General features: G+C 57.8%; 1 protein-coding gene and 2 long non-coding RNA genes across 4 annotated transcripts in view; 2 read left to right on the top strand and 1 right to left on the bottom strand.

Moving 5' to 3' along the window:
- The window catches only part of EFL1 (elongation factor like GTPase 1), a 100,037-nt gene extending 95,584 nt beyond the window's left edge, over positions 1-4,453 (top strand). For both annotated transcript variants that reach the window (XM_039216841.1, XM_039216850.1), the window contains exon 20: positions 4,119-4,453. In XM_039216841.1, coding sequence (XP_039072772.1) covers positions 4,119-4,307 — 189 coding nt within the window. In that variant the 3' untranslated portion in view covers positions 4,308-4,453. The remainder of the gene's footprint in view (positions 1-4,118) is intronic.
- A 6,327-nt stretch (positions 4,454-10,780) lies between these two features.
- On the bottom strand, positions 10,781-16,549 carry LOC120219713. The gene is made up of 3 exons (XR_005525372.1): positions 16,268-16,549; positions 12,387-12,508; positions 10,781-12,153 (listed from the first exon to the last, which is right to left on the bottom strand). It is a non-coding gene; the product is annotated as an uncharacterized LOC120219713 (long non-coding RNA).
- A 293-nt stretch (positions 16,550-16,842) lies between these two features.
- LOC120248681 overlaps positions 16,843-22,298 on the top strand; it is a 14,201-nt gene continuing 8,745 nt past the window's right edge. The window contains exons 1-2 of the long non-coding RNA XR_005532655.1: positions 16,843-16,989; positions 18,693-18,798. This is a non-coding gene — a long non-coding RNA (uncharacterized LOC120248681). The remainder of the gene's footprint in view (positions 16,990-18,692; positions 18,799-22,298) is intronic.

Here is a 22,298-nt window from a genome sequence, read left to right on the forward strand (position 1 = left end):
TTTGGTGGTTTTATCAGTGTGTGTCAGAATAGGTATCATTCCGTGTTTCACTATGTAGAAAACAGGAGCTCCAGAACACTTAACCTATTTCTTAATTTCTGAACTTAAGTGGGTAATAATTTTCCACTTACCCAAACGTCGACCTTTTCGGCTTTGGTTTTGGCCACTCGAGTGTTACGTAAGGACGCACACCAGTGGGGAACTGAGGGGACGGATTTGTCCGAGCATCTTGTGAAGATCTATGGCTGTAGTAAGATTACTAGAGTGTTCCTGCTGGAGCCGTGTCCGGGGCCCTCCCCTGTGTGGTCACAGGGCAGCGCGGCTGACACGCAGAACCGGGGGGGCATTTGTCCCCCTTCAGAGCAGTGACCGTCTTCGTCAGTGCTGCCGATCTGAAAACCTCCCCAGAACTTGAGCTCACGCTTCTGAACATCTTGGCGATGACAAGATGTCTGTCTCGAGAAGGTGGCCTTGATCCCACTGGTGACAAAGCCGGGTTCTGGTGTGTCTGACGAGAAGAAAGAGTGTGCCGGCCCGTGATCCCGGGGGGTCCTCCGCGGACAGACCCGAAGCAGGGCTTCAGAGCTGTCGTGGGGCATCACGATCGGAGGAATTGGGTGTTTGGGTTCACATATCCTGTTTGCTAAAAATGCCTGATCAGTTTGCAGTCGGTTCCTCACAGAAGGAGTGTGCCCCTCGTCCCGGGCCTCAGGACGCCCCCCCCCGGCCGTGCCTGGTACCAAAGAAAACAAGACAGGAGATACTTAGGAAGAGCAGGCTCTTACCAACCAAATGGGCATGTGCTTGTTCATATGAAAACCACGGTGGTTTTTCCGCCCCTTTCTCTCTCAATTACAAAAGAAACACCAGAAATCTTAGGTGCTTAAGAGTAGTTGTTTTCTTTTAATTCTAGTTTCTTAGTTGGTTATTAAAAGTCAGTCTCTTGGGAACTTTAGAGAAGAATGTATTCGAGAAGAGCTCGCTTCAGCTTCGTACCGTCGTCTGCCGGCCCCCCGCCACCTGTCCGGTCCCCACTCCCGACAGCCTCGCATCTCTGAAAGTCTTGAAAACGCTGTTATAATTAACTGTCATTGATGGGATAGTTTTTGGCTGTCTTGGTCTCCCCCACAGTTGGGTTTAGAAATAACACAGTTGTTGAGATCTGGCTTCTCGCTCCAAGGCGCTTTCTTTCGTTTGTATTCTGTCACACCATATAATTTACAATCAAGAGCTTTTGAGAGAAAGTGCTTCAAAAAATAGAGAAAATAAAATTACAGGCATTTTCCATGAGGAAACCTTTGAAGTCAGCAATCTCATAATTTCTGTGTTTTACCCCTTCTATGAAAAAGGAAGAAAAGGAGCTAATAACAGGCACAGAGAGAAAAATACTCCCAACCAGTGGTGTTCTACATGCATGTCAGCACAACCTCAAGAGCGGCTGTCTGATACGGGACCAGCCCGCAGGGCGGGGCTGCAGCTCACCCAGGGTGAGGGGCCGCGGCTCCCAGCATGGCAGCCTGAGCAGGTTTACTCTGGACGTGGCTTCCCACCTGCCGGCGCAGGCCAGGCGAGAGCTGGCCGCAGGACTGAGTCGCAGCCCCCCAGCTCTTTCCTTCTGGGCTGTCATTCCTGTCCTGTCCTTCCTCTTGCTTTTTGTTTGTGTTTTTCATGCCCAGGACAGCAGCTAGCACTTGGGAGCCCTCCCTCCCATGAGCTACAAGATGCCATCCCCTCCAGGCTGTGGGGTTGCAAAAAGACGTTCTCACTGTGGGCAGGTGACTTCTGGGTGAACCAGTCAGAAAATACCACCTTTTCTTCCAAACTGATGTGACCTCTGCCCTGTGGCCTCCAAGTGCCGTTATATAGTGCACAGCACAGTGTGGGCACCCCAGGGAAGAGCAGGGGTGCGGGCACCGGGCCCCCGGGAGGGGCGGTCTGGAGCAGGTGTCACAGAGGTGAGTGCGGAAGGCAGGCTAGGGGTCTTGGCGGAGACACCGAGCAAGCCGCAGACGGACGCGGCCGAGGGCCGCACGGAAACTCCTGGTCTTACAGTCTGGAGCGAGGACCAGTGTGAGTCTGGGGTCTCTGGACTGTGTGCTTCACTTGCTGCCCTGTGTAAACGGTCACCGTGTAAACAGGATTAACAGCTCACTCACCGCTTCTCCGCGGACCTGCTACTTCTTTATACGCTGTGATGGGCGCAGAGGCGAGGGCACCAATACCAGCTTAAAGCTAGTCTCCTGCCGTGTAGACAGCCTGGACGGCTGCCCAGGGCACCGTCCATTTCCTCACTGTCTCCCCGAGGAGAGGGCTGCTGCGGCTGCGGGGTGGGGGGAGAAGGGGCTTCGGGGAGCAGCGCCAGGGCCCGCGTGGGGCGCCAGCCGCCGTCTCCTGCCGCGGGCCCCTCAGCGGACGCGGGCTCGGCCCGTTTGGCAGGAGCCGTCCTCGTGCGCGCAGCGGGGCCTCACTGGTGACCAGTGACCGCCGTGTGTACAGGTGGCTTGCTGGCCGTCTGCGCGTCGCCCGGAGAACGGTCCTTCGAGGCCGCCGCCCTCCCTGCTGGGGTAGCGCTTCCTCCTCCGGGACGCCAGGCCTCTGCTACTTCACTCTCAGCGGTTCGAGGCTCCACCTGCCTGCGGAGCTCCTTTCTCATCCTCACGTCTGACTGTTTGGGGATTGGTGGCTCTTACTGTTTCCAGCTGCCTGGTGTGTTAGGACGCAGCCTAGCGCCCCCGCACGCCCTCGGTGCCTGGAGGCTGTTGAAGTGAACTCTGTAATTTGACTCTGGTCACTGGCGTTCGTGGCGGGGTTTCCTGTCGTGCCCTGTGTGAGCCCATCTTCGGGGGGCTTCCTCCCCCACGTTCCGTGGCGTGGCCTCACCCTGGGGCGTCTGCTAGTCACCTGTCCCCCCCAAGTGCCACAGCGCTGCAGGCGCTCAGCTCAGTGCCTTCACCAGGGTGGACGGCACAGGAGCGCAGACGCGGGCCGAGTACAGCCTGTCCCGCCCTCTGTCCCCCGCTGGCAGCCACAGCCCTGGGCACACGTGCGAGAGAGGGCCGGGCTGGGAGCACACCTGCCGCGGTGCCCTGTGGGACGTGGACGGGGTTTTACCCCGGTCACTACGGAGGGCTCCCCTCCCTCCCTCTCCTGGCTCACAGACCCTTCCGTTTCTGGTGTTGCAGAGCAACTATTTTTAAATATCTTCTGCCACGTCTAGATTTTAAATTGAAAAGTGTTAGGATTTGAGGCCACTTAGTAGATCCCCCTTTCCTCCATCTAACAGAAATGAGAGAAAACAACAACAAACAGAATAAGGCGTGTGAAGGTCAGACTCTCACCTTCATGACTGATCAGGCTGACCTTGGAAAGTGTGGTCTCGACCATGGAGGCCTCGGAGCCCCTGCTGCCACGTTCCAGAACGAGACCAGCCGGGCCACGGGGCTCGTGCCGCAGGACGGTCAGGGCAGTGTCCGGAAGGGACCGGCAGGGTCAGGCAGCCCGTGCACGACTCGGGGTGGGGGGGGCGAGCCGCGCCCCCAGTCCTCTGTCCTCACGCTTACCTGCCCGATCCTGGGGGGCGGCTTGGTGAGGAGGCAGAGACAGGCCACGAGCGTGGGGCTCATGGAACCTTCTCTGCCTGCAGGAAACCGTCCCCCACTCTGTCCTGGGCCTCGGGGAAGTCTGTGTCCAAGGTCGCCACCGCTGTGGACATCACGACCCGGCTGCCGGTCATCACGGAGTGACTGGGCTCCCACACGTCAGCTACTTTAGACCAGTCCCCCCCCCCCCGCCGTGTCCAGGCTCTGCCCCCTCCCCCCCCTCCCGAGGAGGCTCCCCAGATGTGTCCTCCTCACCTCAGGAGCGTGCTCACGGGTGTTGGTCTTTGCTGGGGGCAAAGGCAAAGTGAATGAGAAGACACTGCTGGTACCCAGGTGCGTCCGAGCGACAGGGGGAGCTTTCTCGGCATGTAGCCCGTAGTTTCCTGGCTCCTCACTGGGATGCGGCCCCGCTTCCCATGGTTCACGCGCCCTGGATCCCTCACGTCCGTCCCCTGCATTGCTGGCAGCGGCGCTGTCTGCTTGCCTGATGGGACATGTTCTGTCCCCTTCTTTCACCAGGTCATTCCCAGCGACCCCTTCTGGGTACCGACCACTGAGGAGGAGTACTTGCACTTCGGGGAGAAGGCGGATTCCGAGAACCAGGCCCGCAAGTACATGAACGCCGTGCGCAAGCGGAAGGGCCTTTACGTGGAGGAGAAGATCGTGGAGCACGCGGAGAAGCAGAGAACCCTCAGCAAAAACAAGTAACTAACTACGACCACTGGTGGGTTCTTCTCTTTCCAACGAGAGTATCACCCAAGGTTAGGTGCCGGGGAGACTTCTATGCCGCAGTATCTCTGAGCATTTGCTTTCAATAAAGTTGACCCTTATAAATATTTTACAGAGGTGTTAGAGAGTGTGTTTCCAGAGTGGTTTGTCTGACCGATTCTGGTGCGAGGCGAGAAGTTGTTTTACGTGTTGCAGTGGCGACTCGTCACCTCCATGTGTCTGAGCCCCTGGCCAGAGCCACACGCATGGCGCGCGGGATGTGCGAGCCACGGTGGGCAGTGACCCGTGCGCCCAGCAGCCGCGCCTCTGCACGACGCAGAGTCCTGCTCCGGACTGGGTTCTCCACTCGAGCGTCGTTCATAACTGATTCCCGGATCCTGCTGCGTCCTCGGGGACCCTCCTACCTTGTAACTGGTGACCCGGCACGGTGGTCGCTGACCCGCGCGCTGTCCTGTCCGTCTGGCACTGGCCTCCACCCCGCTTTCACGCTCCCTCATAAGTCACATCGCCGGTGCTCAGATCGGTGACTGTGACGGTGATGCCCTGTGCCTGTTCTTTAGGAAAACAGCCTCTGTAACTCCCTTGGCGGTGTCCTCTTAACCTCCAGGAACATTAGCTAACGTGATGAGATTATTGCCTTGATTGCAAATACTATTCTTAAATCTCCTCGGCTGCGCCCTTCGGGGAGATCTCCACGGAAGGAGCCAATGCAATTCAGTCAAAAATAGACTTTTTAATTTTTGATGCTGTGCTAATAATCTTTATAGCCACTTAAAAGAAGGATTCTTTTTCAAAACACATACAATTATCAGATCAGACTTTGTTTTTGAAATGCTTTTAATGAGCTTTTTTCCAAAACACTAGGTCAATAAACGAGGTCTTACTACTAGTTACAGACAAATTGTCTTGATTCGTTCGAGCCGTGGACAAGCTGCGACTCTACTTGACCTGGATTTGGGGAGACTGTGGCTGGATAAGTCACGGTCAGTTTACGCTCACTAGGTCCTGAGATTGGAGTCAGTTTAGGAGAGTTATTCTGGGCATCAGTTTATCTTGAAAACTTTGATAGCGTAAGAAACGCTGGCGCGTCGATTTACAGCGCTCGTAAATAGCCTCCTTCGCGGTGCCAGATGTGCCGTAAGAAGTATTCTTGGACTCTACCCCTCACCACACATGCTCCCTCCTAAGGAGGCACAGCCCCAGGCCGGGAGCTCTGCGCGGGGAGGTGACACGGCACTGTCCCCACGTGGGGGGCGACCGTAACAAGTGGTAAAGTGACCCCGGAGAGGCCGGCAGGGGGTGCGGCCAGCCCGCCGTCTGAGCCGTCCACCCCACGTGTGCGTCGCGGCGGGGCCCCAGGCAGGGACACGGCGTCCGTGCGGCGGGTGCGTGCGCGCCCACGTGTGTCTGCAACAGTGCGTGCGGGTGCGTGCGCGCCCACGTGTGTCTGCAACAGTGCGTGCGGGTGCGTGCGCGCCCACGTGTGTCTGCAACAGTGCGTGCGGGTGCGTGTGCGCAGGGTAGCCCCTAAGCTCCCGGCCCCTGGTCCCGTTCCTCATTCCGCTGGGACCCTTGTTGGTAAGCGCTGCTCCGAGCGCACCACGGAAGTCCCCAGGCTTGTGGCCTGGTTTGTGCTACGGTCACCGATGGGAGCTGGGTCCTCGCTACGGCGGAGGGAAGGACCGGGGGCGCCTTTACCTGCATGTGTACTCTGGGTCCCCAGCCCCGCAGGCGGAGCTAACATGAACCGTGTCCAGGCTTCAGATCCCTGCAACGGCTCGGTTTATGGCGGGTGCGTTTAGAAAGCAATTGGCTTCAGAAATTAGGTTAACCTGTGCACTTGGCACGGGGCCCAGGGTCCTGGGTAGGAACAGCCCGTCCCTCCTCACAGCCGCCAAACACGGCTGGGGCCTGGGGCAGCTTGCTCCGGGGCCTGAGCCCTGCAGCGAGTAGATTATTAAATCTGCCCCTTAGAAGGTGTTCGCTGTGAAGCAGTCAAACGCTTCCTTTTTCAGGCAAAGAGCATTTTAAACTTCTAGGATAAAAAAAAACTGATAAAAGTAATAATAAAAGCCAAGAATTTAGATTTTAAAAACAAGGTCATGAATGTCGACCAAAACACAGAGGTCCCGAAGACCTTGATTTGATCCCACTGCCGTGCACGGAGCCCGCGGCCCGGAGGCGGCTCCTGGTGGCCTGGGAAGGAGAGAGGGGACACGACCGCCCTGCGGCGGAGCGGAGCCCCGGGCAGGTGCAGCAGGCTCCAGGGGGAGGCAGGGCCGTCCGACCAGAGCCTCCTCCGGACGGGCAGGAGGGGGTGAGGCCCCAGCCAGTAAGGGTCCCCGGAGGCTGAAGTGAAGGGTCCAGGCCTCTCCCGGGGTGGACGGCCCCGGCCCAGGGCACGGAGGCCAGAGGCCTGGGGAGCGGGAGGGGCCTTCTTGCGGTCCACGCCCCCTCCTCTGGGCCTGAGGGCCAGGCGGGCCAGGCGACGGTCCCCACCCCTCGGTCCCCTCCCCCCAGCAGCGTTCGGGCTGGGGACGACTTCACCAGCCTGTTTTGCTTTTGCCTTCCCGGCCAGGTCTTTGGGTCTGAGATTATTTTCTACCTTACAGTAGATAGAAACACTGTTAAAACTTAATAAAAAAAAAAACAAAAAAAAACAGGCACGGAGGGAAATTCTCAGTGATTAGTTGTAGAAAATTTATAGGCTGCGTTTCTGACGTAATAAAATCATAATGATCACTTTTTAAATCACGGAGTCTTTCCACATGCGTTCCCTGTTATTTTAGGGTCAGGAAAGTGAGGGTCACAGGACAGAACCGGCCAGAGCGCCTGTGTGGCTTGCGAAAGCGCATCTGTGCCCCGTCTGCTCTGGACAGAACGCGGACGGACGGACGGAGGAAGGGGGCTGTGCCTTTGGGACCCAGGAGGAGGCAGGGAGAGGAGGGGCGAGCTCGGGGGTCCGGGGCGCTGGTGCGTGCGCTTCTAGGGGACCACGGCCGGGTCACACCGGACAGGCTCGTTTGAACATCAGACCTGGATGTTTCTTTTTTTATTCCTCCTAATTCAACAGAAGTGACCCCAGGAGAGGTCCAGGTGTGAATATTTACTCCCCTTCTTTTATCTTTTTTTCTTTTTTTTTAAAGGACGCCTAGAAAATTCAGAGCTGGCGGACTGCTTCTGTTGTGCTGTCACATGAGGTGGTTGAAAACACACACATTTCATTTCCTATGCCTCCTTTTCCTAAGACGTTTTCTTCTACAAAGTAACTTCACTCCTAGGGCGCCTGGGGGTCCGACTCTTGGTCTCCGCTTGGGTCATGATTTCACGGCTTGTGAAAGAGAGGGGAAGGGCCCAGGATGCTCCCGTCTGGGGGACGGGCCTGTTCTGAACCATGTGGCTGCACCCACAGGTCAGAGATCAGGGTGCACTGGTGGGGGGTCTCGGGAGTTTGAAGAGGGACTCCTGAGACTCTGGTGAGCCAGCTGTGGAGCTGGGGTAGTGAGTCACCGAAGCCCTGTGCTCGGCTCCTGGGCCTGGATCCTCAGGCCGCTCAGGATGCAGAGGACGCAGCTTCCTTTCGTACACTTGGCGCCCCACCTCAGAGATGCTCCCAGGGAACTTCAAGGGCAAAACTGGGGGCCCCTTTCCAAGAGCCAGAAGTCAGTGCAGCTGACCGATCCGACGGCATGGGTTTCTCCACGATGCTCGGGCCTGACAAAGCTCCCCTGGTACATAAATGCTACGTTTTCTAAATCTTACAGGCTCAGGAAAACACACACACACACACACACACACACACACACACACACACACACACACGACTCAGTCCTTCATTGACTGGAGCGACCCCTCTTGGTGTTTACGTTATTTACATCCAAGAATCTGGGTCTCAGGACACAGACGCCTCCCAGTCCTTGGCTCCGGACAGGGTCACTTAGCATCACAGGGATTCCCCCTCCGATGGGCGCCTGTCTCATCAGGATATACTTACTCCTCCCCAGGAGGACTCAGCATTTCTCTACCACCACCAGGCATCATGATGCTCAGTACTATTTCTGAGCCCCTGCCGCGTGCCAGACGCCACCCAAGCACTTTATAGGACTTCCCGGTTCACTGTCACAACGATTCCCCGATGGCCCCTCCTGAGAGATGAGAACACGCAGCAGACTGGTTAGAGACCCTGCTCAGACATCACCCAGGAGGTGGCGCAGCGGCGTGCGATCGAGGGACGTTTCACGCGCTCTCCTCTTCAATCGAGGAAGGCTTCGTGCGCTTCTTGGGTGCCTGGTGCTAGCTGTTGGCATTTGGAATCTGCTCTCCTAGTGACCCAGGTCGTGGACGTGCCAGGGGAGGGGCAGACAGCACACATGGTCCAGGGGAGGCCTCAGCTCGGCACGGCCTGGCCTTGGACCCCCTTTCCCTGCGGGTCATGACTTGAGGGCCACTATGTTTCACCAAAGAGGAACACGTTGGGCCCAACCTGCCTCTAACTCCCGACTTCTCATCGTCAACTGAAAACTACACCCACGCTTTGAATCAAGGCAGGCCAGCAGTGCTGACTTTCACTCCGAGTTTTTCTCTGTTCATCTCCAGCTATACAGCTGGACTTTTAAGACCGGAGGAGAAATAATTATTCCTGCAGCAAACACCGGGTCCTCCATTCAGCCGTCTCGAATTTTGGACGTACCTCTGGCGGAGGCAGCTAGATCACGGAGCTGAGGAGGTGAAGACCGGGTCGAGTGGGACCGGAAAACACACCACCGGCCACGGCACAAACAGGCGGACTCGGAGCACCCCGGCTGCCCTAGCTCCTGGCACATCAGAGAACTCGCAGTAATAGCAGGTGCCGCGCGCTGAGTCCTTAGGTGCTGGGCACTGTGCCAAGAAATTTACAATTAATTCCCCGGAACCACTGATAATTTTCTCTGTGCCAGGCATTCTCACGCCTCACGGCAGTTGTCTAAGGCAGCTCCTCTTCTTACAGGTGAGGACACTATGCAGAGAGGAAGCAAGGTGCCCAAGACCCCGCAGCCCGCAAGGGGCGGAGCTGGGATTTGAACCCAGGACCAAACGCCATGCGAGGGTGCCTCCTAATTGAATGAGACACGTACCGGTTAGGTTTCCATTTAGAGGTGCCGCTCGAAGGTTCATTGAGCTTAGATTCCTAAAAGTCAGCAGCTAATAGGCGGCGGGGGGGGGGGGGGGGTGGACAACAGGGTAATCCCTGAGCATTTTCGCCCACCCACCACCGCACGGAAATGCACAGAAGCCCAGCCAGCCGGGCACCTTCTGCTACACCAGGAAGACCAGGCTGCGGAGAAACAGGATGCTTCATCTTCTTCATCAGAAACACATGGCTTCCAGAAAATCTGCCCAATCTGCTTTCAGCTGTACCCACCGGGCTCTGCCCCATGTGCTCCTGGGGTGGCCCCAGTGGGCATGGAGGGCCCCACGGCTGTTTCCACTCTGAGAGCCCAGCCAGGTGTGTGCTGAAGGGGACCGAACTTGAAGGAGCCCGCCTCTAAGGGACTCCGGGCTGTGGGCAGAGAGGGAGAGAGAGGTGGTCCACTGAGAACGACGGATCGGGAGAGAGATTCCTTCAACAGAGAAACATTTACTGAGCTCCAGCCGTGTGCCAGGTGTCTGGCAGTGAATCAGAACATTCCCGGTCGGGGGTGGGGTGGGTAAGACGGTCCAGCCATCAAGGGTAAGTGCCTTTGAGGAAAAGATTTCAGGCCCAAGGCCCTGACCCACTGGGGGTCAGAAAAGCCTCTACTGAGAATGGGACCTTTGGGCATGTCCAGGCCAGGACAGGTGAGCCCAGGGGCCTCTCCCTGATCCCCCAGCAGAGAGATGTAAGCTGTTTGCACTTGACCTCAAGCTGCTTGTACTTGACCTCCTCAGAATTTCCCCTGGTCCCCTCCAGTCTCATCCTTTCATTCCTCGCCCCCTCCCCCCTTTTTTTAAATGTTTATTTTGGGGGAGAGAGAGAGAGAGAGCTCACATGCACAGGAGGGGCAGAGAGAGAACGAGAAAGAATTCCAAGCAGGCTCCGCGCTGTCAGCACAGAACCTGACACAGGGCAGGCTCGAACCCACAAACTGTGAGATCATGACCTGAGCCCAAATCAGAATTGGGATGCTTGGGGCACCCGGGGGGCTCAGTCGGTTGAGCGCCCGACTTTGGCTTAGGTCATGGTCTTGCGGTTCTCTGTGCTGACAGCTCAGAGCCTGGAGCTGCTTTGGATTCTGTGTCTCCCTCTCTCTCTGCCCCTCCCCTGCTCACGCTGCCCCTCTCTCTCTCTCACTCTCTCTCTCTCTCCTGGAGCTGCTTTGGATTCTGTCTCCCTCTCTCTCTGCCCCTCCCCTGCTCACGCTGCCTCTCTCTCTCTCTCTCTCAGAAATAAAACATTTAAAAAAAATTTTTTTTAATTAAAAAAAAAGTGGATGCTTAACCAGCTGAGCCACCCAGGCGCCCCACCATGCCTTCTTCGTATAGGTGGGCTGTCCGCCCGGGCTCCCTGTGGCCCCTCCCTCACCACCCTGGGGATGTGGACAAGGAAGGAGGAGGGGGACATCCCGCTGGGCCCTGGAGGGCGCCTGGCGCCACACCAGCACTTCCGGGAGGAAACGGCCCCATAGGTGTCTCCATGACCGTGCTGTTTCCTGCGGGCCACGGGGCCAGGCTCTGACGCAGCTTCCCCGGGCATGATGGCGGGACACGGGGCAGACCCGGCCGCTGTGCCCCTCCCTCCGCCCACGCACAGGCTCCTTCCCAAGCACCCCTGAAACGCCTGGTTTGAGGTTCTCCCAAAGCTTGAAACTCTTAGCTGGTGCCCATGGCTCTGGAACTTTCCTGACTTTTCAGACCTGTCTCTTGTGTAAGATGTAGCACAGGAGTTCACCGAGGAGGATGTTGGGGACCGGGGGACACTGCTGGCATCTGTTGGGTGGAGGCCACAGGCCACAGCAGTGAAGTGTGTGGACCCCACGGGGATCCTGTGAACCTCGGTCCTGTTTGTCCCAAGGCAGCGTGAAAACCGCAAAACTCCCATCAAGGCAACCAGACAGCCAGAAACTGGGCAGGACTAGCAGGACTCACGCGTGTGCCCAGGCGCCCCGAGCGGTGTGGTGGCCTGCACCTGTTTGCATTGTGGCCAAGAGCCCAGGACAGGCTTTCAAGGGTCACCCCAGAGCTGCCCCAGGAGACCCGCCTGAGTGGTGGCCGGAGCCCCCCGGCAGGCTCGGTGCGGTTTAGAGAAAGAAGATACATCCCCCGTGGCTCAGCCATCTGCTCCCCTGCTTCACAGGGCCCCCTCGGGCTTCTGGAATGTTCCGGGAGCCCGCGTCTGCAGGGCTGTCCGTTCCTGGATGCACCGCGCCGCCTGAGCGAGGCCGTCTGAACAGGGACCGAGGGCGCCCGGTGTGAGCGGGAGGCGGCTGGCGCTCTCCGTGCTCCCGCTGGTAAACACGCAGCCTGAATTAGGGCGTTTGGGATGCTTTTCAGAACAGGCCGCTCCGTGTGCAGACTCTGACCGGGTCCTGGACCCAGGACACCAAGCACAGGACATGTTTCGGGGGCGGGGGGGGGGGGGGGGCACACAGCCTGCGCGTGACGTGATAAGTCAGCGTGCACCTTACGCGGCGCGGGAACGGCGCTTTGGTTTCAGCAGGGCGGCGTGCTTGTTTTCTAGACGTGCAAACTGAAGCATCGGCCTCGAGGGCTGCGTGGTGTCTGTGCTTCACCCGCTCCCTGGCGGCCCGCCTGCCCTTCCTCGTTGCCAGGACGTTTGTGGAATGAAAAGTAAAAACAGACCAAGATCCTGCGAAAAAGGAAAAGAAAATGCAGCTCTGACTTTGAGGTCAAGGAAAAGCAAGTGTGACGTGGGGCAAGGTCCAGGTCCTTCACGGAGGGCAGGGCCTCCCCCCCGCCCCCCCCCCCCCCTTCAGGGCCGCACCGGCTTCCCTCCTGCCTCAGGCTCTTCTCTTGGACACGGAGACGCTGTTGGCTGCAGAGACAAACTCTGACAGGTCCCTCCTCCATTCCCTCACTCACCGGTTGGTTCGTTTATCCAGTCATTCAATACACTTGAGGGCCTATAGTGTATCAGAGTCCGTGCAGGGTGCTGTGTGCACAGCCACGAGGGAAATAGTCCCTTCCTCTGTGGAGCTCATAATCTGTGGGGGAGGGAGATGTCAGTCCAAAAGCTGCCAGGTTAAGGTAAAATGACAAGCAAATAAGATGACAAATACTATAAAAGAGAGTTTGTAAGAGGGGCAAGTGACTGAGCCAGGAAGACCCAACAAACGGAGTTTGAAGGGAAGAGAGGGGATGTGCAAAGGCCCTGTGGCTCGGCTGGAGGCAACACGGCTGCCCTGAGGGAGGATGGGGGTACCTGAGAACAGGAGACGAGGGTAGTGGCACAGGCAGGGATGCTTGGTCCGCGGGCCACTTCGACTTCTGTCTCCTGGGACTGGCGATTAGCTTCAAGTTTGTTTTCTGTTTGGGCCGCTGACTTGCCCCTACCCGAACTCTCCATGGTTCTGCGCGGCTTCTGAGGGTCAGACACCCTCCACCTGACCCCTATGAAGATGTGCGCTCTGGGGCCTCTGGGGAGGGTCCCCAGGTTGCTGGGTCTCGTCGACCCGAGTGCTGGTGCCCTGGTCCTTTGCAGGCCTCATGTCTACCTTAGCCCGCCGCCCTGCATTCTCACTCAGTGTGACTGTTCCATGCGAACGTGGCGGGTTCCCTGCGCAGGAGACCCTCCTGAGTCGCAGCTCCGAAGGCAGAGCGCCAGCCCTTGACCACCGACCCCGCCACACCCTGGGGTCGGCCTGGAGCCCGGGAGCCGCTGCCTCTCCTGTCTCCCTTCCATCCCGAGCCCCTCAGGCAGGTCTCTCTTCCTGTCTGGAGGTTTCCTGGCACAGCATCTACTCGTCCCTGACCAGGTCCCAAACCCCATGACCACCGGGGTATCTGCCCCACACCCCAGATCACGCCCTAGGACCTGAGTCGACCGGGTTTGGCTCTCGATGTCACCACAGAGAAGAGGGTATTGGTTTAACGTCCCCCAAATAACATCCTCTTAACAGCAGCACATTCAGTGAGTAGCCCTGGTTAGGATCAGGCCCCCTTCTGGAAGGTTCCTTCTGGACTCTGTAGAGCTACTTCCTCTTTAACAGAAGAGCCATTCTGGGCTTGTACTCACTGAGATCTCTGCCTCTGGAGTCTTCAGTCTGGTGACACCAGCTGCTGACTCGTGATGGAGCCCGGAAGGGTCTCGCAGAGCCTGTATGTGCCCCTGGGGTGCTCCCACCCTTCGGGCCGTGGATGCCAGCTCTCCACCCCACCCCCTGCCGGGGCCCCACCACATTGCCCTGCCTGCTCCAGCCTGACCCCTGTGGCCAGGGAAACAGCGGCCGCCCCAGCCATCGGCCCCATAGGAAAAGTGTGAGGGTGGCTCAGACCCCATGGAGGTGGGCCACGTCCTATAAAACGGTGCTTCCCCTGCTAATTTGTTGGAAGAACACAAATCAGGGAAGGAGAGAAACCAGATACTCAACGGAGCCCCTGGCACATGCCTGGCCCTGACTGAACACATGAGTGTGTGTGTGTGTGTGTGTGTGTGTGTGTGTGTGTTCCACGGCAGGGAGGCAGGTGCGGGCGTTGACACAGCGGAGCTGGGAAATCATCCCTTTTTATTAAACTTATTTATTTTGAGAGAGACAGGGTGCACACAAAAGCAGGGAAGAGGCACAGAGAGAAGGGGAGAGAGAATCCCAAACAGGTTCTACGCTGTCAGCATAGAGCCCCAATGTGGGGCTCGACCTCATGAACTGTGAGATCATGACCTGAGCTGAGACATCAAAGAGTTGGATGCTTAAGGGACTGAGCCACCCAGGTGCCCCGAACCCATAACCACTTCTAATGTACATATGTTTTGCAGTCAGTTTCTCCTTCTACATTTAGTTTGGTTATATTTCACTTATAAAATATTAATATCATTTCTGCTGTTAATTCTGTTCCTTTGTGTTTTCTTTGATTGCTTGAAACCTGAGAAAAGTCCGGGCACCTGAGGGGTTCAGACGGTTGAGCATCTGACTCTGGATTTCGGCTCAGGTCATGACCCCAGGGTCCTGGAGTCCCGCCCCGGTTTGGGCTCCATGCTGAGCATGAAGCCTGCTTAAGATTCTCTCTCTCCCTCTCCCCTGTTCACACACACACTCTCTCTCTAAAATAAAAATAAAATAATAAAATGAAAAATAAAACCTGAGAAAATTCTATTCCTCCACATGTCTGATACCTCCCTCTTTTTTTTTTAAGTTTACTTATTTATTTTGAGAGAGAGAGAGAGAATGAGCTGGGGAGGGTCAGAGAGGCGGGGGAAAAGGATCTGAAGCAGGCTCTGAGCTGTCAGCACAGAGCCCAATGTGGGGCTTGAACTCACGAACCGTGAGATCATGACCTGAGCTGAAGTCGAATGCTTCACCAACTGAGCCCCCAGCGCCCCATCCCCCTTGTTTTGATAAAGTGATACAGTAGTGAGAAGTCAGTGAGCGGCGCTGGGGTCCCCTGCTGTATCACAGGGCAGGGGCCTCCCCTGGCCGGTCTTCCCGTGAAGCTATGAGCATTCTTACAATATTCACAGAAACTTCTTTGAGCAGCTAAATTCCAAAAAATGTCTGAAAATTAATCACGAGACATGCTCACCAGCTAATGATGAAAAGATCTACTCACCAAATATTTACCAATAACTTACTATGTTGTGCAAGGAAGGCCTGGCTTCCCACGGGCCCAGGGGGCAGTGCTCACGCGGATTGTACCCTCTGGGATCTCACGGTAGGGAGGGAAGCCACGCACCGGAGACCCTGTGTTCGCCCCACCGGGGCCCACTCTCGGCCCTCCCCCACCTTCTCGGAGCCCCGGGGCCGACCTGATCGGGCTGCATCCGCACTCCCGGGCCTTCCACTTCCTTGTTGCGTTCAACCAGCCGAGGCCCGGGCGAATTCTGCAGCCCGGGTCCAGCCCTTCTGAATCAAAACCCGACAGCGCAGTCACCCGTGTTCACCAGTCCCCTAAGAGGGTCTGGTGCAGAGTCAGGTTAGAGAGTCACTGGAGGGAGATGGGGACAGAGGTGGAAAGGCAAGGGGGCCCAGGTTGCCCACGGCTCTAAACCATTCGCAGAGTCTGGATGTAGGGGATGGGTGGTGTGGCCCGGGCAAAGAGCGTGTACGATTAAGGCTGCAGGTAGAGAGACCATCAAGGAGGTGACAGAGACGCATAATGGAGAGGGGGCCTGGGGCGGGTTCGCAGCTCTGCACCAGAGACATCTGGGGGCCCGAGAGCTCGTTGTGGTGGGGGCGGGGGCATGTCTCCTAGTCACTAATGGGTACTCTGCACCACCCTGGCCTCCACCCACTAGACGCCAGTAGCTCCCGCAGTGTGTGTGCCAAGCCAGAATGTTCCGGCCACCGTCACATGTTCCCTGGACGGCAGAAGCGCCCCCGCTGGGGCCCGGGCGGGCTCACCGTGGCCCCGAGGCCTCGGCCTTAACGTGGCAGTGCGTCCGGGCACCCAGGTAACCGCTGCTGCAAAATCAGCGGGGTGCGGCCGCCGGCTGGCGGGGCAGAGGGCCTGCTGCGGGCACCGGTGAGCGATCGGGCCGCAGTCTCCCTGAGGATCTCACCGAACACTTCTCGTTGGACAGTAAATACTGACCGGTTCGGGCAGGCTGCTTTCAGGAATCCCCGCGGTGGTCAGTGTGTTCGGGTGCTGCGGTCCTGAGGACGGCTGCTCCGGGAGCCCCAGGAACAGCGGACCCGGCGGGGGCAGGCCGGGCGGGGCGGGTGCGACCTCCGCAACAGGCTTCCCACCTGCCTGCGCGCCCCCCCCCCCACACCCGGGTTCGGCCGCGCCCTCCACTCTCCCCACTCTACCTGCAAGGGGCCCACTCAACAGGCCGGTCCCCGGGAGATGGGCTCCCCGCCTCCACCCCGCCGCTCCGGCCACGGCCTCTGGACGCCAGGGCCTCGGGGCTCCGCGCCGCTCTCTGAAGAAAGGTGCAAAGTCTCAGTGCGGCGCTGGAGACTGTCGAGCCGGTCCCAGCGCCAGGGTTCCTGACTCCCTGAGTCCGGAACCTTCCAGTCGGGAGGAGCCCAGGCTCCCGTTGGGCCTGGTGGACGCGGGACTTCCGGCGCCGCCACCGGGAAAACCCGGGACCGGCCTCCCCGCAGGAGGCTGCCGAAGGGGTGGGGCTCAAACATGCCCCGCCCATTCGGCGGCGTGTCCCGCCCACAGCCCCGCCCCTCCCCGCCCATCCAATCAAGGCTCTCGAGCCTTGAGCCAGCCTCTCGGGGAGGGGCCGGAAGAGGAGGGCGCAGCGACACAGTAGCCAATGGGAAGCCAATAGGGATGCTTTTTTTTTTTTTTTTTCGTGCTCCTCCAATCACCGACGGCGTAAGCTCGGGGCTTCACTCAAGTTTGCAACGCTGCGAGCCTGCGCGTCCTCCTCCGTCCCAGCAGGACGTGGGTGCGGGCAGGGCCGTTTGGTGTCAGAGCGATTGGGACCCGGACCCTGGGGTGGGAGAGCTCAGCGTCCGGATCCTGACGCGGCCGCTTGCGAGCTGGATGGGCTTAGAGCACGTGACCTCCCTGATAGGTAAAAGGTCGGCGGCGTGGCGTCGGGGGGTGTGGGGGGCACGTGGAGCGGGCATCCGGGCCCCGCGCGCGTCAGGGCTGCTCCTGGCCGCCGCGCTCACTGAGGGCCGCCTCGCCTGTGTAGACAACGCGGAGCGTGCCGTGCCCCCGGATCCCAAGGTTGAACCCTAGTTCCCGGTGTGGTGGTTCCGAGGCGGCGCCCTGAGAGGACAGGGGGTCACGAGGGAGGGTGGAGCCCACCCCTTCTAATAGAGACCCCAGAGAGCGCATGGGGCAGGGGCCCACGTGGGGGCACAGACAGCGGGGCGACGAGCGGGGCTCCGCAGACACCCTGTCCAGGACCTCCCGGCTTCTGGAGCCCGGAGGCGCCAGCTGTCACTCGCTGAACCCCAAGGTGCAGACGGTCACCCGAGCCCCTGCCTGTGGCGTTCTGTCCCAGCAGTCGCGGGGGTCTTAACCAAACCTCCCCCAGCCACCCCACCTCCAGCCCAGTGCCGCAAACCCCCGGGTCGCTCCTGAAGAGACGGTGGTCCCGATGGCCCCAGGGACTGATGGGGACTGATGCCCTCCAGGAGCTCAGACATGGAGGTCAGCAGGGCATCCTTTAGCAGACTTCCCGGAGGTGGCTTGTGATGAGGGTCCTGAACCAGAAACAGGGACATTGGGGGACAGGGGTCAAGTTTCGAAAGGTCTCCCCAGATCTTTCCTGGGGTCCTTGGAAGGTGGTCAGAGAACTTGCCACCCCCAGCTCCCCTCTCGCCGTTACCTCTGCTCTTCCCAGCACCCACATCCCCAGGCTACACAGGAGCCCCATGCTTGTCTGGTCCCTCAGGTCAGCACCCGGGAAGAGCTGTGTCTGAATCCAGCTCTGAAGGGCCTTTGGCTCCCTCGCTACCCCCCCCTTCAAGTCTCTTCCTTTTCTCTCTGCCCCTTGTCCTCCTCGGTTCGGCTCCCCCAGTTTACCCCCTTCAAGATCCGGTTGGGTTTTGTTAGGAGAGGAGCTGGGGATCCACAAGACGGGGGCCCCGGATGGCCCACAGCTGGAGGGGCCCCCGGGCCAGGGAGGGGAACAGGATCGTTAGGCTGTGGAGGGGGAAATACCACAACCACCATGTAAAGACTTTAGGACTTTTCTCCTTTTTACACTTTCTGATCAACTGATTTTTTTTTTTGATTTGTCATTGTTGAGATGGGATAAAAGTCACATTCAGACTACGTCTCATGTCGGTGGTGGTGTGAGGCACGCCAGCCCAACAAGAGGGGACCCCTCGTTCCCTCTTCCCCAGTTTCTTCTCCTTTGCTCTTCACTGTGCCCGCCCGACAGTCTCTGTTTCAAGGTCCCGTCCGTGCGTCCCGAGAATAAAAGAAATGGCCAGTAAAGCCCAGGATGGCGGGTAGCAGGGCGCCTGTGTTTCTGTGTGTGCTGTTGGGGGGCCGGGGGCGGGGCAGGGGGTGGTGGCCTCCAGACCATGACAGGAGATACCACAAGGTCTCGTCCCTTCGGGGCAGTGGGCAGACCCAGCGGCCCACGGGGCGCCGAGGGACACGGACCCAGCGGGGCGCTGCCCAGGCACAAACGCCATCCTTCGGGAGTAGGCGTCCTTCGCGCTACCGACTGTGCTGGGGCCGCTTCCAGCTGCTCCAGGTGGGGCATCAGCGGTGTCCTGGGAATCAGGACTGAAGCTGGACTTGCTTCTGTCGCAGCCTGACAGCGGACGCAATGTTCGCTGACCCCGCAGCCACGGCCGACACGCGGACGCTATGTGTGAGCTCCAGGACTCACGGAGTGGCGGGCGGAATGGGAGACCAGGTGAGCCCGGCCTGCACTTTTGGGTGAAAGGACACCGGGGGAGGGGGGGCGTTTGGGGGAGGACGTTGGTGCCAGCATCCCCGTAAGGTGGCAGAGGCGAGGTGGGGTCACTGGCGGCTCCTGGGGGTTCATCCGAGGAACAGGAGCTGGGGCGGCCGGGCCGGTGGCCAGCCGTGGTCTGAGCAGAAGGCTCTGCCCTTGACTCTTGAGCATGTCTATGACCCGGAGAAAGCTTAGCTACTTCCTCTCTTTGACATCAAAATACAGGACTGTGGCTGGGTAATTAGAAACTTGGGGTTTCTCTCCCCTGCTGGACCGCAGGACCAAATTACTCCCATTCTTAGCCTGGGCCGCTGCTGGGCCGTTTTCCCGAGTTCTGAAATGTTGCATATGTGTCCCTGTGATGGTGCCGTTTGTGGTGGTGAATGTGCACTTATCTGTGAAGGTCTCGCATTATTTTCTTTTGCTTTCCATCGGGAGGCTGGGAAGAACTCAGCCCTTCCTACCAAGAGCTGAGCAGTCGGGGTCTGACAAGTCATTAGCTCGTAGAGCTGAGCAAGAAGCCCGGCTTCCAGGGGCCACGGACAGGTTGGAGCTCCCACAGGGGCACTTAGCCGGGCAGGGAGCACCTGGAAAGCAGGTCACATTATGAGAGGTAGAGGGTGGGGAGCCCTTCCCGGCACCCTTGAGCATTCCTTCTTTGGGCACCTCCTGTCTTGTGCGTTGGTTCCTGTGGGTTCACTGATGTCACAAGAGTGAGCCCTCAGGGGTGAGCAGTGAAGCCAGATTCCGTGGGATACAGTTCCAGGATGCTTGAGGTGGAAGGGCCCTTTGAGAGCAAGCTGACCCCCAGACCAGGAGTTGCAGGTACCCGACTTGCTCGGCACCGTACCCGGATGTGAGCAGAACCCCACGGGCCAGCTTGCCAGCTCGTGCTTCCTTCACACCGTCTGCTGCGTCCAGGAGGCGTGGGACTCAGGATGCCTACCTGTGCTGTGTTCCGGGCGTGGGACTCAGTGTTGCCCGAGTTCATTGTTCACCCGGTGCTTCCTGCGGACTTCTTGACCCAGGTTTAAACTGCAGGCCGGTGGCCCGCAAGCGTACATCTAGGGACCTTAGGTAGCTGTTGAATGTCACCAAGTGACAGCTGTCCATGCAGCGTGGAAGAGGGAGTCCATGGAAGGCACCCGCTCTTCCGCTCGGATGCCCTGACTTAGAGCCTGCAGCCGTTGGGTGGCGGGCACCGGGAGGCGCTATCTCAGTGGCCACCATTGGACGCATGACAGGTCCCCACCCTTGTCCTGGCAACACTCACTGGCGGACACCTGCCCTCTTCCGTTCCGGAGACTCAGGGCCTGAACTGGTCCTCAGGAGCCCAGGCCACGGCAACACAACAGCCAGAGACCCGCACGTCCTGAGTGCCTGAGCCGGGCACTTTGCACAGCGGCCCAGTCCGTCCTCGCTGCCACCCTGCTATTATATCCTTGTTTCCAGAGGAGACACTTAAGGACGCACTCAAAGTCACCTAGCAGAGACAGGGCTGAACCCCAGGCCGGCCTGACCCCAGCACTGGCCGTCTACACCACTGACCTGTGCTTTTTCAGCACAGGACGTGTCACCACAGATTAATTACCGACAGAGCAATTACAGATGTGTTCAAACAAATTACAAACACCAGTACAAATGTACTCTGTTTACAAAGTACTGGGAGTTTAGAAAAACACACACTAAGGGGGAAAAAATAAAACAAGAATTCAAAACTGAATTTACAAATCATTCGTGCAATAATGAGAACTGTATATCATAACAAAAGATGAAAATTCAGCAGAAAAACTAACAAAGGATGTGATTGGGAAGCTAAAGAAAAGAAGTTGTATAAATGGCCCAAAGTAAATGGAAAAAAGTTCAAATTTTTTGACTAAAGAAAGAAACTGAAGCCAGAAAGGACTTTGGAAAATGACAAAACCCTACACTGGAGATGCTTTAGGGAGACAGACGGTGAGGAAGACTTTGCTGTGCTGGGGAGTGTAAATGCTTTTCAGGACAAGGACCCTTTAACGGAACTTTTTAGCCTTAAAAATATGTATAACCCTTGACTGTCCTCGGGATCTACCCTCAGGAAATAATCTTGGATGTATATAAAGAATTTTCTATTAAAATGTTCGCCATATTGCTAACGTCAGCAAAAATTTAGCAAAATGTTGAAATTTGGCAAAACAATAGGAATTGTAATAAGTAAATATAATGTGCATCTAATGGAAAGCTGGGTACCTATTAAAATGGTACCATGTGAGAATATTTAAACCATTCCAAACATTTGCAAAAGGTTGTTGAGTGAACAAGCACATGCGTTGTGATCCCAGTTCTCGTGAAGAACTCCTGACCCTCCCCAGCGGATGATGGTACCGTCCCGGCATTTCCTCTGCATCAGGATAGGATGTACCGGGAACACGCATCCCCCCCATGGTACGTGCACCCCAGAATGCGTAACCCGAGTCATTAGCATGGCCATTAGCATGACCACGGTGGGTGACCCTCCCCGCCCTCCCCGCCAGCCACGGGACAGCCTAAGCAACAACTGACCGCGGCCTGGCTGCCGCATCAGGAGAACATGTTACGTGGAGGACAGAGAGCACTATTGGGACAGTTGATGTCATCGGAACATGGACGGTGGGCTAGACGTGGACGAATGGGTGTCAGTATTGGCCCTGTGGTCACATCAGAGAGCTTATTCTGGGGAAGCAGACACTGACACATTCAGGGGTGAGGGGCCTCCAGCCAAATCACAGACGGTTCAGAAAACAAATATCCGTCTTGTCTGTATTAGAGTAGCGTGTTGTTAAAGTCATTATGTTCATATTCACAGGCACACGTAATCTCTCTAACATAACTGCAACCATATACGGTACCCGTGGGTGTGTCTCCATTTACACGGAGACGGAGGAGAGCAGATGTGTGTGAAGCGTCGGGGCGGCTCCTCACGCTGTCGTTGGCACTTTCCTGCGGGTTACAAGAGGGGCATCGGAAACGGCACCGTTATCCGCACAAACGTCGATGGTACTTTTTCCTTGGCGGTGGGATCGCGCGTGGTGTTTATTCCCTTCTCTCTGCACACACGTGTTTGCTAACGTCCACAGTCAGTGTGTGTAACTGCACGTACGTGGCTCACTGAGCAGCCTCAGCTCTCGGGGAGGGGCGGTGCTGGTGCTGCCTGAGGAAGGAAGCGTCCCAGTCGCAGCCGCGTGGGTTCTTTCCGGGGCCGTGGCATCTCTCTCAGAAAGATCTGTAAGCTCCTCAGCCGCCGGTCAGTGCTAAAGGGGGTCTTAACCAAACCTCCCCCAGCCACCCCACCTCCACTAATGGACTTTGGGGGGAGGGATGTTGGGAAAGATGGACTGGGGGAGAGGGGCGTCGGGCAGGAGGGGCGTCGGGAAGGATGGACTTTGGGGGGAGGGGTGTTGGGAAGGATGGACTTTGGGGGGGAGGGGCGTCGGGAAGGA

The sequence above is a fragment of the Hyaena hyaena genome, unplaced genomic scaffold (assembly GCF_003009895.1).
Source record: "Hyaena hyaena isolate Hyena2069 unplaced genomic scaffold, ASM300989v1 scaffold_13, whole genome shotgun sequence".
NCBI classification, from domain to species: Eukaryota; Metazoa; Chordata; class Mammalia; order Carnivora; family Hyaenidae; genus Hyaena; species Hyaena hyaena.